General features: G+C 39.5%; 1 protein-coding gene across 1 annotated transcript in view; it reads left to right on the top strand.

Moving 5' to 3' along the window:
• TRPM5 (transient receptor potential cation channel subfamily M member 5) overlaps positions 1 to 14,413 on the top strand; it is a 47,628-nt gene that overhangs the window by 20,389 nt on the left and 12,826 nt on the right. Inside the window, exons 9-19 of the mRNA XM_015863906.2 lie at positions 741 to 840; positions 1,659 to 1,777; positions 2,148 to 2,486; positions 4,234 to 4,365; positions 5,486 to 5,609; positions 7,471 to 7,616; positions 8,352 to 8,464; positions 9,898 to 9,993; positions 12,060 to 12,318; positions 13,000 to 13,118; positions 13,656 to 13,788. Of these exons, the coding sequence (XP_015719392.1) occupies positions 741 to 840; positions 1,659 to 1,777; positions 2,148 to 2,486; positions 4,234 to 4,365; positions 5,486 to 5,609; positions 7,471 to 7,616; positions 8,352 to 8,464; positions 9,898 to 9,993; positions 12,060 to 12,318; positions 13,000 to 13,118; positions 13,656 to 13,788 (1,680 nt within the window). The remainder of the gene's footprint in view (positions 1 to 740; positions 841 to 1,658; positions 1,778 to 2,147; positions 2,487 to 4,233; positions 4,366 to 5,485; positions 5,610 to 7,470; positions 7,617 to 8,351; positions 8,465 to 9,897; positions 9,994 to 12,059; positions 12,319 to 12,999; positions 13,119 to 13,655; positions 13,789 to 14,413) is intronic.

Genomic DNA, 14,413 nt, shown 5'->3' with positions numbered 1-14,413 from the left:
ACCCACCACTTTAACACAGTCTTAATGTGGAGATTCAAAAGCACTGCATGCCCCTGAGACAAACTAAATCCACAGAACCGGACCTGCTACTTATTCTTTGCAGTCCCCATTGTAAATCTTAACTTTATAGTTCCACATGCTAATTCCATTAGGAGAACTTTGTCAGATTATACCACAAGGAGATGGAAGGGCATCAAGAAGCAACACTGCCAGATGCTCACGCAGACGCAGTGCAGCTGCACACTGTGAGAAACAAAATTCAGATAGAGAGGCAGAAGGAGAGCACTATTTATATCAATATTAGATATGACTTCTGCTCCAAGAAGCTTTAGAGACTGTACTTTTACATAAACAACTCTGGGAAGAAAACATTAATAATAACGAAGGAAGAGGCAAAGCAGAATTAGTGGCTTGCTTGTCGCAGCATGACTACCAGACAAACAAGAATGAGAGTTTAGGATCTTTCAGTTCAAGAACTGCTCTGGTTCTCAGCATATCCAAATTCTGTTCTTCCTATCACGTGTGCTATGTGATGTTGGAAAAGATAGTAACTCCCTCCATGCCCTAGGATCTTTTTACATGGGAAACTAATGTTTGTCTTCTTGCCAAACCTCAGCTTTACATTTAGAATGTAAGTTCTTTGGGAAAAAGCTGTACATGTGATCTACACTGAGCTCTTAGGCACTAGCATTTAGCAGTAGAGTGACATGCTAAATGATTTTCATTCCAACTCCCAATAGATCCAGAACATTATCTCACACCAACATCTTCTCACTCTTCACAACTTTGAGCAAGATGATTCAGAACTAGACACAGTCATTTTAAAAGCTTTAGTAAAAGGTAAGAATAATAAATACAATACTTCTATTATTGGACTTCTCTATGCTGTAAATGTATTTTACTCTTCTCCTGAACTAGTTCAGTTGGCTGCTGGATAAGATTTCATTTCTGATGCAGAGTTTGCATCAGAGAAAGTGACTGGCAATTACCACCAGATAATACCTCCACCAGGAGGAAAGCTCCTGAACTTTGCATTAAATTAGTGTTCGCTTTTTAATCTCATGCTATTGCATGGTACTGTTACAATCAGTCCTTTATTTCAGTACCTGCTTCTCTTAGTAGTAGAGGCTATAGAAGAACAGAAAAATGCTGGAAGCTATTTCACTTAAAAGCCATGAAAAAAGAAAATATAAGCAGACATGAATCACCTCAGTTTGAGAAACTAGCCTCTATCAAAACCTTTCACCATATCTTCTGAAATACATTACTTGCTCTGCTGCCATTTCAATTGTGTTTAGACTAGCCTAGTTTTCACATAGAGAAATGGCATCCTAATCTTGATGCTCTGATTAAAACAAGATTAAAAAAAACAATAGGCCCATCCATCACTTTCTGTGGATCAGGCTTCCTCTTAAAATACTAGGCATTTTAAATTAACATGTCAACAACAATTTAGCAACCAATATTGAAAAAATAAAAGCTTTTAGATATTTGTTTAAGAGAAAAAATTCCTGTGCAGGTTTCCCATTTAAGTAACACGCAAACTTGGGATAACTGAGCGAGAGTTCATTTTGTTAATCAAATTACCAGTGGTATATTAAATTAAATGTAACTGGTGTAAAGTACTGAGTTTATTTGTATTCCCTATTTTTTTCCAGCATGTAAAAGTCACAGTCAGGATGCTCAGGAATATCTGGATGAACTCAAGTTGGCAGTGGCCTGGAATAGAGTGGACATAGCTAAAAGTGAAATATTCAATGGTGATGTGGAGTGGAAGGTACACGGTTTTGTTGCCTATTGCTTTTTAATCCAACAGGTGTGGGAAACAAGCATCCTGACAGAAGGTTTCAGTTTTCAGCATTACCTGAATTCTTCACCAAGAGGTTAAGCAGACCTAGAAGCCTTTGCTCAGGTTATCTTCCCAGTATCCTCTAGATGATAACATTAACCTTCTAACGTCAATGCTTGCATAGACACTTTCCACATAGTTCTACCTCTCTGTCTCATTGGGTCTGCTGCTAACTGGGTTGGAAGTAAAATGTGCAGGTCCTAATAAAAAGTTCTGTGCCCTTCCTCATCCGTCAGCAATTACCTCCAAAACCACTTCATTGTTTTTTCTTCTCTTTTCCTTCCTTCAATCAATCTAGTCCTGTGACCTGGAGGAGGTGATGATGGATGCCCTGATCAATGACAAACCAGAATTTGTAAAGTTATTTATTGACAACGGGGCCAACATATCCGAATTCCTGACATACAGTCGTCTGCAGAGACTCTACTGTTCCATTTCACAAAAGTGCCTCCTCTATGAACTTCTGTTGAAGAAACATGAGGAAAGCAAGTTGACATTGGCAGGCCTCACTGATCAACAGCAGAATATCTCCCCACTCTTCACCCTCAGTGAAGTTTCTAGAGTTCTAAAGGATTTTCTCCATGATGCTTGTAAAGGTTTCTATCAAGATGTCAGGCACAGAGGCAAGAACAAATCAGTGAGTGGCAACTTGCCATAATTTATCCATTCCTCTACAGTTTACAATTTGAAAAATCCCAAACAGGTCTTGTATTCATGGGTGGGACAGGGAGCAAAATGGTAGATATAAGTCACCCCTATTTCCAATATATCCCTCATTCTTTCATTCAATAAATTTAGGTTTGCTAAAGAGTAATTAGACATCAAAATAGTATTCTGCGTTTATCATACAGAATTTCAAGCATAAACACTCAAAAGAGTGTCTAAGAAGAGGACAAGAAGGTACAGGCCATTTTCAGACCCAGGTCTGTTTCTGTAAGCTAAAGTCCAAAAATGGTAACCTAATAGTGAATCTATTCAGATTTATAATGTATAGGAGCAGACTGGATATTCAAATGATGTGCTGTGTGTGATGGTTGTCTTTTAGGTTGTTATAATCTTATAACTGAGTGACTTCACACAGCAAAAAATAACAACAGTTGTTATTGATATAAGACAGAAAAAACAGCATGATGTACCATGGAACATCTGCAGTGAACTCTCGGCATTCCTGCATTAGACAGATCTTCTATTATTAATTTGACAAATAAATATATGAATATATATACACACATTAATATATGTAACATATTCTCGTGAACATATATAACATATAACAATCTCACCCTTGTGTGATCCATCAGTAAATGACCTACAACCAAGTGATGTAATTAAGGCCTACATCAGATACAAGACCACACTGCCTAAATAATTTCCCCCCCACCCCCCTTAAAAGTTTCTTTCCATAGCTGCCACCAAAAGACTGACCTCAGTAAAGCTGGCAACAGTAAGAACATCACTGTAATGGGATATCAGTGTTGCTGCTGCTAAATTATACATTTTAGCTTTCAATGTAATTTGGTAGATTAACTAGCTCACTGCAGACTGAGGAAAAAAAAGGAAAAGGGGGTGATAAAAAAGAACCCAAACCATTTATGTAAATTTGAGTAGAATCCCATAGTCCAAAGGACTTCAAAAACAAATGAATAAAAACATACATTCCTATAGAAGCTTTTTTAAAATCATAAACAAAAGCAGTCACACAGCCTGCCCCTAACAGAATAGATATAAAGGCAATATTAGAATTTAAATAAAACTCAGCACTTGACCTAAGTTGCCATACTTCCTCCAGAGAGGTTTTTAATCAAATGCTAAAAGAATGAGTGATGTCCTATTTAAAATACTCCCTGCGTGAGGGAGAGGTTTTTTTTTTTTCTCAAAGGACCTGAAGGAAAGACTAGAAAGAGGGCACTGATGTGCTCTATTCTTGCCATGTACAGAGCCCTGGCGAGATTTATTCCTGTTTAAATAAAATGTTTTTTTGTTCCCTTTTCTCTGAAACCACAGCCTCTGTGGCAGTTGAACAGAATCTGATATAAACATAGGCCAGCTCTGATTAGTTAATCACAGGCCTGTGCTGTATGATATTACACACCAGCAGTGAAATCCTGGCCTTAATAAAGTCAATGAGAGCGTTGCCATTGACTTCAATGGAGTCATGGTTTCATCCAGAGAGTTCTCACACATATTGAGTTATGTCAGGGACACAACAATCCTTTGATTCGGTGCAGAATGAACTAATTACCTCTCAGACCTACAGGGAAAAGGAGGGGCAAAAAAAAGGAGGAAATAAAAGACTGAAGTGGCTGGCAGAGCCAAGGGCGAGTTACATCATGTCATTTGCATGGAATGAGACTGAGTTTTAATTTCTGAAAACCATATTTCAGGATAAAACAAATACAAGGCAATTACCTGGGCCCTTGGATATGAACCAGAAAAGTGAAAAGCCTTGGAGGGATTTGTTTGTATGGGCAGTACTTCAAAACCGGCACAAGATGGCAAACTATTTCTGGGCTATGGTAAGCATCAAGCTATAGCTCCTGCAGGTGAAATATTGTCATATTTCATGTATATGAGATGATTTTTGCTCAGTCTTGAGGCTAAGATGACAGGTAGATTTGTATCTATAATACTGGGTGCACATTTATAGAGCCTTTCATCTCAGCTTGTCTCATGCCAGCAGGGGCCAAAGGGCCTGGCAGCAAGCAGCAGCAGGTGTAAATCAGTACAGCCTGAAACACTGCTGATTAACTCAGCTGCAGAGCTGACCCCTTGTCTTCCTTGCTGCTGATGACTCACTGCTGAGCCTCGGATTTTGTTCCCTCTTCAATAGGTCAATTGTTTGGTTTTGCTTTAGAGGGAGGATGGCGCACAGTTGAGCAACTCCAGCTTATTTGCCGGTTGTGTACGGAACAAGAGCATCATAGTCCCAGGGGCTGAGCTTCAAACTGGCATAATTGGCTCCTGTTTTGCACTCTTGCACAGCTGAGGCCCCACCTCATGCAATGCTACAGCTTCCATCTCTTCTCCCTCCCTCTCTCTGCAGAGACCAGATGCAGACACGAGGCTGTCTGAGCATCCAGCTAGCTGCATCTGGCATGGGGAGAGGGACAAACAGCAGCACAGCTCTTCAGCCAGTGAGCTGTGTGTGCATGCAGACACATCTGCACCTTGGAGGGCCTTGTTTGCTCAGTTACCAGAAGGCACGATTCTCTGCTGCATCCTTCTGTTGTGCCTCTGCCAGCTGTGCCCTCTCCATTCCCATGCATCCTTATGCGAGGTCTCACAGCCATGTCTGAAGAAACTCAGCAGCATGAGAGCTTTTTGTTCTACTTTCTTAACCCATTCATCTACAAGCCCTTGATTGCTACCCCAAATCAGATTCCCTTAAGGTCAAGCATATGCAGAAGTCCCCAGCACATACCAAAAAGCACATACCAATACATGGCTTTCAACTCTCATATCAAACCTACAATTTCTACTGACATTTTAAACTTAAGCGTGCATTTTAAGGAAGATTCTTCCAAAAGCAGACATGTATGGAATTTGATTTGTTACATGCATTCAGTAGTTAAGTTTTTCTATTTCATAAATGCCCTCCATTGTGTGATTACTCCTGCACCTCATTCAATTTTACAGGGTCAGGAGGGTGTGGCTTCAGCTCTGGCAGCCTGTAAGATCCTTCGGGAGATGTCCCGTCTGGAGACAACAACAGAAGTAGCTCACATAATGAAAGAGGCTAAGTATGAGCAGCTTGCTGTTGGTAAGTGACAGCAGCTTTTAACAGTGTAACAAATTGCAGAGGGGGCTGCTACTGAAGACAAGATAGAAAAACTAACCTTCTTGAAGTTGTGAAAGGTTAACTGATGTGAATAATGTAACAGACTTGCAACACAGCCAGTCCCAAACATTCAAATACTACAGAAGGGAGGCTTAAAACGCTCCAAATATTCATTCCGGGGTGGGGTTGTTTTCTAAGACTGACTGGCCCATGGAGATGCATGGAAGAAGTTCCCCCTTGCGACATGTTGGTATTTTAGCACAAGATATATTACAAAGATGTGCAAGAGGGAAGAACTCAAACAACCCCAAGCTCATAGCAGCCTGGTTTTTCTGCAGTATCAAGCTTACTCTGTAAGGGCCACTAGAGAAACAAACTTGAAGGGTCTTCTTCACTGCTAAAAATAACTTGAGATGACCTCACCTAAGAGGGCTGACTGTGCTGCAGAGACCCAAGTGAGGTTCAGACTGGCTTAACAGCAGACAAGCTGCCCCTCCCTACAACATTCAGGCGTCTGCAGTGCTGGAACACCAAGCACTCTCCCGCTTTGGTTAGAAACAGATGTTAGTTGATCTGACAACAGTCCAATTTCTACCTGAAGGTAATGCTGCAATGTACTGAGAGCTTTAGAATACACCTCATATAGAAATGCAACAGCTTTTTCCTCATACAGCTAGCACTTCAAGCTGCTGATGGCTCACACAGACATTGCTGCATTATTTAAACATAGGCATTTTACCCTCCTTTCACAGGACCATTATTATTTATAAATGACAAGGCTTTCATACAATCACAGGACACCAACAATTTAGTCATGGAATTAGAGGGCCTAATCCAATACACAGCAGTCTGTTTCCTTTGCTTTGGTAAGCATTAGATGAGATCTGCAATTCTCACATCTGGCCCAGAAAATACTGGCAATGCTAAATAGAATGGACATTCTTTTTAATGGTAAATAACACATCAACTGCAAAAGACTTTACCAGCTTTTTTTTTTTTTTTACATGAACTTGACCCTTCTCCAGTCTTCACGGTGTAACCTGAGATGCTTAATGAATCAGGTTCAAATTCCATATGTTGTCTAATGAGAAAACCTTCACTTTTTCTACCATTTATCAGAGTCTAGAGCCAGCTTCTCTTGAAATAGATCTATACAACATACTACCAGGTCTAATACTATTTTATGTCAAACATCTATGTCTTAAAGCATCTGTTGGCTACAAGTCAAACCTGAGCTGCTCCTTTTGTTTAGTGTACTCAGGGGAACAGTGGCAACTCATCCTTCAAGTGCTAAAAGATCTCCCATGGTACTTGCTTTTGCTCAGTACTGTCTAAATCTCTGCACAAGGCAGCTACAGATGAGGAACTATTTAATGTATACTGATAGTCTTCCAAGGCATGCCTTGAAAACTGGCTGTAGAACTGACAAGGAAGAACTTCTCCATAGGAAATCAAAAAGTAACAAATTGGAGCATCTCAGAGCTAAGAAGGAAGCAAGATGAAAAGAGATGACTAGGAGGTGCTGAGATTTGCATCACACCTTCCTGAAAGTAGTGGGAATTTCAAAATTACAATAATTCCAGTGATTTCCTTCCCCCCCAATGCAAGTCCATTGCATATGCCTTCTGTACAGTTACTCTCATGATCAGAATTAGTCCTCACTCCCACCAACCTCATCTTTGCTATTTGGGGCTTTGTGACTATTGCAGCCTCCCAGAACTCTTTAATGCAGAAGACACACCTGGCAGTGTGGCCAAGTTGTACCCTACGCAAATCACCCTCTTGCCTCACATTTGTTTTTAAACAGCAAGATATATTTGTCTACATTTCCTTCGTTTGACAGAGCTGTTCAGTGAATGTTACCGCAACAGCGAGGAGAGAGCATTTTCTCTGTTGGTGAGGAAAAATCAGTACTGGAGCAAAACCACCTGCCTGCACCTGGCTACAGAAGCAGATGCAAAGTCTTTCTTTGCACATGATGGTGTCCAGGTAACACTTATTGTCACTTTTCCTACCTTCTCCATTCCCTAGGGCCTTTAAGCATGATGCTAGACACAGAAAAAGATACTACAGCAACTGAATGACCCCATGGAATACCATATTCTCAGATGCATCCTTTTCAGTGAAAGATCTGCCCTTTCCCTAAGCACCAGGTCAAAAGGATGTCATGCTACATACTTGACAATACAACACAGTTCCTTCTTTCATCCAGTTAGCCCTGAAGAGAAGGTTTAATCCACATCCCATCCTGTGCTTTTTCCTCTATTGATCACAGAGAACCATCAGGAAAGCACTTAAAAATCTGCCTTTAACGAATCTTAAGAATATGAGATATCTCCCTAGCAGGGCTTGCTCAGATTCAGAGAAGCTCACTGATAAAAGTTGAATCAAATTATCATCTTGTTTTGCTCCCACAGCCTGACTTCTCTCCATATATACCAAACTAAATTAAGAGTGATGATGCTTTTAGCTTCCAGTAGCTGACTTTTACTTCCTCAGTAGAAATGTTTCTTAACTCCATTTGAGTTACAGTTCCTTTCCACTGTCCTCTAATAACTCTTTGGATACTAAGAAACTGCAGAAGGATGTGCAAAACACCCGTATACTCCAGGTTTTTAGAGCAACACCTAATCTTTGCTACCTTAGGAGAACATAGAACATAGATGTACTTGATCTGCATGTTTTTGTGATGCTAAAGTTACTTCTTGTTTCCTTCAATTTCAGGCCTTCCTAACAAAAATATGGTGGGGAGACATGTCTACAAACACACAGATCCTGAAGTTAATATGTGGATTCTGGTGTCCCTTCCTAATCTATACAAATTTAATAGCATTCAGGTACAAACAGATATTTGAGTGCAAGAGATAAGTGAAGGAAAAAGTCATAAAAAAAAAAAGTATGCAAACTGAAAATTTCTCATGTAAAGAATAATATTGTCTCAGAAGGTCAACAAAACGACTGCACCACTATTAACCAAATCAGTTTTCTACGGGGCTGAGTGCCCTGGGCTACTGTTCTGCCTGTTCTAACAGTTATAACACTGGAGCCAGTTTCACTAGATCACTTCCATTTCGCATGGTCCACAAAATAAGCCTGCTGAAATTCTTCCAGTTCCCCTTGAATGTATGATATGTATTGTATAGAATATCTCCCCATGTAGCATCACCCATTTCTAGATTTGAAGCTGCCTGGCTCAGAAGAAACCTCAGTATCTTAGCAAGAAAAACAACCATCACAAACCAAAACTATCAGCCACAAAACTTAGGAGCCTAAAGTCAAGCTTAAAAGCACAGGGCTTATATGAAACAAATTAAGATTTCCAGATTTAATATATTGGGAGATCGCTTCTATTAGTCTTCTGCTGGCATAGCTTTAGAGTTCATAATTTTCATCTTTTTACCACTGTGAAGGTAGCTAGAATTTTAAGCCTTTAAAAGGAAAAAAAAGGAAAAAAGAAGAAACAAAGCAGTCAAGGTGTTCAGATAGTCATTAGAATCCAGAAACTGATAAAAAAAAACAACTAACAAACAAAAAAAACTAGTATTGTGAGAATCAGCTACAGATCATCAGAACTAACATCATGGAATAATATGCTATTAACAAATATACATTTACATTTCATAATTATTAAGCTACTTGTAAAGCAAGAGGAAAGCTTCCTTGCCATTGCTGACCTAAGACTTCCATTTTGTCAGTATCAGTCAGTAAAGATTATGTCTTCTTGGCATGCTGGCTGCCAGATTCACAAATTCAAGTAAATTAACATGAAATGCTGTCTGTTTCCACAGAAGGGTTCAAATAAGGATTCCTAATGAAAGTAAGCCTTTCTAAATTTCTTCTCAAGGACATTTTTGCCTTCTTTCACTAGAAACGCAAGAATTAACATCATATTCCCTAATGCTTCTGGCATTTCCTGTCTTAAGCACTACCAAGCATGGCCAGGACTGGAACATGGACTCATTGTGGTATTATCTTCCAGGACTGACCGAGAGGTCTATTTCCACTCAAATTGTTTCAATTCAGTTTTGAGGAGACTGAGCATCTTACTGCACTCTTGTGAAACACATGCTGATTATCATTTCTCCATTGACTCTTGTGGCTGACTTCAGCTTTCAAATAATCAGAATACACAGAGATAAGGATTGTATTTGATAGCTTCCTGGTGGAGCGAGTCCAAGACAAGTGCATGCTCAGAGCTCTGTAGGAAAGCCACTTCAGTAGTTGAGCTGCTAACCAGCATCCTTCAACTAATTAGTTTATTTCCTTACAGTGAGGAAAAACAACCAAAGAATGAGACAGAGCCCTTCAAAGAGCTGGACAGTTTAGATACAGAAAGGACTTTGTTTCTTTCTAAGGAAGAATACAGGTAAGTTTAAAACCATCAATTAAAATGATGTTTTCTGACTACAAAGAACAGGTTACTTCTCAGGGATGTATGACCAGCTAGTGGTATAAGGAGCAACTAAAAGACCAAGGAAGTCACTACTCAATAGGAAAGCTTTGCTTCCTTTGATTGCTGCAGTTGAACTCTGTAAAATAAATACCAGAGATAAACAGGGATACAGCACTGTATTTAAGCAGACAACTTTACTTCATGTGAGCTGTTCATTTCTACAGGCCAAGGAGTCTGATCAGTATACAGGCAATGAGAATGCATTCCTTGGATTCCCTTCAGCTGGTACTGGCTGACACAATGGATTTAGGAACAGTAATCCCCTATAGGCTACTGACCCAAGCAGGGAGAAGGTTCACAGCTAACCCTTGTGTTTCTTAAGTGCATCACTGCATACTATGCCTCAATAGCAGCAAAAGAAATACTTGCAAACATCAGTACCTGTGAATTTGTATAGTTAGTTTCCCACCACACCAGGAGGACTCTTCATTTCTATTTTAAAAAATAGTTCCTGAGAGACCAGAATCATAACAGCAGACATAATTCAGAGGCAGCATAAGAGAAATAGAGGTCAAAGCAAAAAGATTTTGGCAGTTGCTCACAAGCATTCATAGATCTACAGTACAGAACTTCTGAATTGCAAGCTTTACTTCTAGCAAACGTCCATCAGCAAAGCCCAGGGAATTGGGGAAGGGCAGGAAAACTTTTGATCGGTACAAAGTTCACTTTACAGTTAATGACAGCCGTATAGCCACTTGTATTAAATATTTACTTTTCAGTGATTTGAAGAGAGCTTCACAAATATGTGAATAATTGTACCAAGGAAACAATCCACAGTACCTGGTGCTAGACCAAGTCAGTCATTAGCTTGTATTTTTAGCTCTGGCATTTAGCTGTCAGCATATCAGGAAAAAAAAAAATAATAATCATGAGTTCTCACTCCCTCTCAAACCTGTAAAATAGATGCAAAATTGTATGCCTCTTGGGGACTATTGGTAAATAATATCATAAAGTAATTTCACAACCTGAGTAAAGCATGGTTGATGGCTCTTGGTCATAATATTGTGTGTTCCAATTGCTATTATCTTACAGATTTAATTTAACAAAGGGGCTCTTGCCCTCCCAGATCTGTTTCAGCATCTAACAGTAAAGCTGCAATTACCCATTTACGATATTAGCCTGTTGCTGTGGGAATGTGTCTTACAATGTCATAAATGGAGAGTCAGTACAGAATGTCAGGCATACAGAGGAGACTGGCTGCAAGGAGAAACTTTTCCTTATGGCAAATGTATATAATAATTATCAGAACATCAGACACGTAGATCTCTACAGGTCAGGTTTTCCTTCAGTTACCAAAACACTTGCGCAACTGCACAATACTCAAAGATCACCATAATGAATTATTTATTAAAAGGCCTCTCTGGTGATCTTTTTCCAATCTGATTTAGTCTCAAAGGGCAAAATGCCAGCATCCATAGTTACATAAACTGCAGTATTTCTCCAGTAGCTCTCTCAGGCTGCAGCAAGGCTAGTCAAGGAACACATGTTTAGTGCATGATTCAGCACTTTTGACTCTAGGTCAAAACTAGTAATTGTCTCAAGCAGTCACAGCAACTGCAAGAACTTCTGCATGTGATTACTGCAATAAATTTTAGGATAAAAATAAGAACCGACTTACAGTAGCTATTTGCCTTTCCTGCAGCTGGCCAAATACCCACTCTTCTTGTTTATCCACACACTGTTTATACTACATGTAGGAGCAGACTCTGCAGCTACAAATCAGATTAATGCAGCAAAACTGAAATAACAAGGTTACACACTTAAACCTGATGTGACTTTGTTTTTTCAGAGTCTATTTGACTCGAAGCATTCCTGCTACAACAGTATGATTGCTCAGAATCCCACAGCCTCACCCCATCAGCATCCATTACTATCTTTAAAAAAAAAAAAAAAGCTTTATAGAGAATAACACTGGAGCTATTCCCATGAACTGATTTTAGAAGGTAGTCAACCAAGCCTATATTCTTCCTGTTTTCCAGAAGAAGTGGTAAATTAGAGAAGCAGAACCCTTCTGAAAACACAGCGTGGGCAACATTCATCTTTACTCGGTGGAAAAAATTCTGGAGTGCCCCTGTAACTGTATTTATGGGAAACGTTATTATGTATTTTGCATTTCTGTTTCTATTCACTTATGTCCTCCTACTGGATTTTAAGCCACCTCCACCTGAAGGTCCGTCTGTTAAAGAAATTATACTTTACTTCTGGGTTTTTACTCTGGTCTTGGAAGAAATCCGACAGGTCAGTTACATACAACATCTCAGCTGTAACACAACAAACCCTGAAATAACGCTTTGAATAAATTTACAGTCTATATAACTGTGCAAGCTTGAAGATTTCAACTGTCAAATGCAGCTTTGCAAAGAACAGCAAAACAAATGTTACCTCATCCAAAACTCTCTCTCCCCCAAACCAACCTCTTCCAACTCCATGTAAACCTGTAGCTACTTCTCTGTTTTTCCAGAGCACTTCAGCTGCAGACAACAAACAGGTGGGCTACTAAGACTCAGGTGTCCTTCACTTTGCAAAGCATGTCTGGTTTCACCCCCTAGAACTAGGTCCACAATTAATGTTCATTGGAAACCATAGTCTGACCCTGGAAGTGCAACAGAGTACTTCCCCATCCAACAACAAATATAACACATGAACTACAGTGCTGATGAATTGACAGCCTCAATGCTGACAAGGTTTTAAATCAGGCCAAAGAAATTCTCAGGCCTACATCACAAGACAAAACACAAGCAGAGATGCTTTTTAAAGACAGTAAACTTGTTACTTGCTACACTGGTAATTTATTTATTTTTTTATTTTTTATGGTGTTTGCAGTGAAAGAGAAATATGAAGCAGGTACTAAGTCAAAATTCCCACTGAAGCAGTGCAAGTTTAAACAGATCACTGCTAACAACCATTCCTCTTTTTCAGAGTTTCTTCACAGATGAAGACACAAGTTTAATGAAAAAGTTTAAACTGTACGTGGAGGATAACTGGAATAAATGTGATATGGTGACCATTTTCCTCTTCATAATTGGGGTAACCTGCAGGTATATATACACCTGTTTTGTGTGGTCAGCATCAGGGCTATGGGCACGTGCTACAATTGCCCTATCACCAGGCATGCAAGTGCACACAAGGGGAGGCTATGACATTTACTTTAATGAGTTGTGAGCTATGTTTCTGCAACAAGAGCCTCTGCATTCCTACTGAACTGCAGATGTTGTTCCACAGACTATAAAAACCTTATTGGAGTATTCAAATACTTGTACTAAGAAGCTCTGCTTTTCCTTCTTTTGCAAGCCTTTTTTAGTCAAAATAATCCCTGTCCTTTGTTTATCCCTTAGTATCCCCTTGAAGCCAAGCCAAGAAAGTATCCCCCCATGTTGTGGTCACTTCTCACCAAAGTACAGACATTGTTACATTCTTCTAACAGCTGTAAAGACCTTGACATAAGCAACCACAAGCTTGAAGCACTTGCCTTTTCCTAACTCGACAATGCCTGGAAATTTGTAATGTAATATTTGAGAAGAGATCTCTCAGTAGTACTTGCTGAAATCTGATATTATCTTTCATTTGTTCTTCAGGATGCTGAACTCAACTTTTCAAGCTGGCCGCACAATCCTCGCCATTGATTTTATGGTGTTTACACTTAGACTTATACACATTTTTGCAATTCACAGACAACTTGGACCAAAGATCATAATTGTGGAGAGGATGGTAAGAGCAGTCTCTCTCAAATACTTGCTAAAAAACTGGCCAAGGAAATCTTCTCCTTACAAAGGAAATAAGTTTATAACATGTCTTTCTGTTTTTAAGGTCTGTCATTTTGCATACAACTGTCTTACTTAGCATGAAAATTAGAGGCAGTAAGTTTGAAACAGATCCTTCTGAAGAGCTCTGTAGTATACTAAGTTGACTCCAACTCAAAAATCCTTGTTCTTACCTAATCTTTTACCCTTTGGTCTCTCAAATCAGGAGTACTGAGACACCATACTCCTGGTTTGAGAGACACAGACTCTTCCTCCTATTTCACAGGCTGTGTGCTTTCAGAGCAAAGATCTCAGAAAGACCAAAGGCCATTTACAGAAGGGCAACTGCTGACTGGCAGTTCTTTGCTTGGGGAAATGGATTACATTATTTGCAAGTGTGAAGAAAAATCTGTGAAAATGGATAGTTGCAAGTTTCCCCACAGGCACTGTTCTTACTTGGACTTTGTAATCTAATCTACAATGAAAACATAGCACCTTGTGAGCATGTGCTGGAAGATGCTGATGAAAGATTTCTATTTGTTTCTGCTCTCCTGCAGGAAATGAGACAGGAGGACTATGGTTACTGTGCTTCG

Source organism: Coturnix japonica, chromosome 5, assembly GCF_001577835.2.
Source record: "Coturnix japonica isolate 7356 chromosome 5, Coturnix japonica 2.1, whole genome shotgun sequence".
Classification (NCBI taxonomy): Eukaryota; Metazoa; Chordata; class Aves; order Galliformes; family Phasianidae; genus Coturnix; species Coturnix japonica.
The sequence above is the reverse complement of the archived record's forward strand: the minus strand, read 5'-3'. Positions and strand labels throughout refer to the sequence as shown.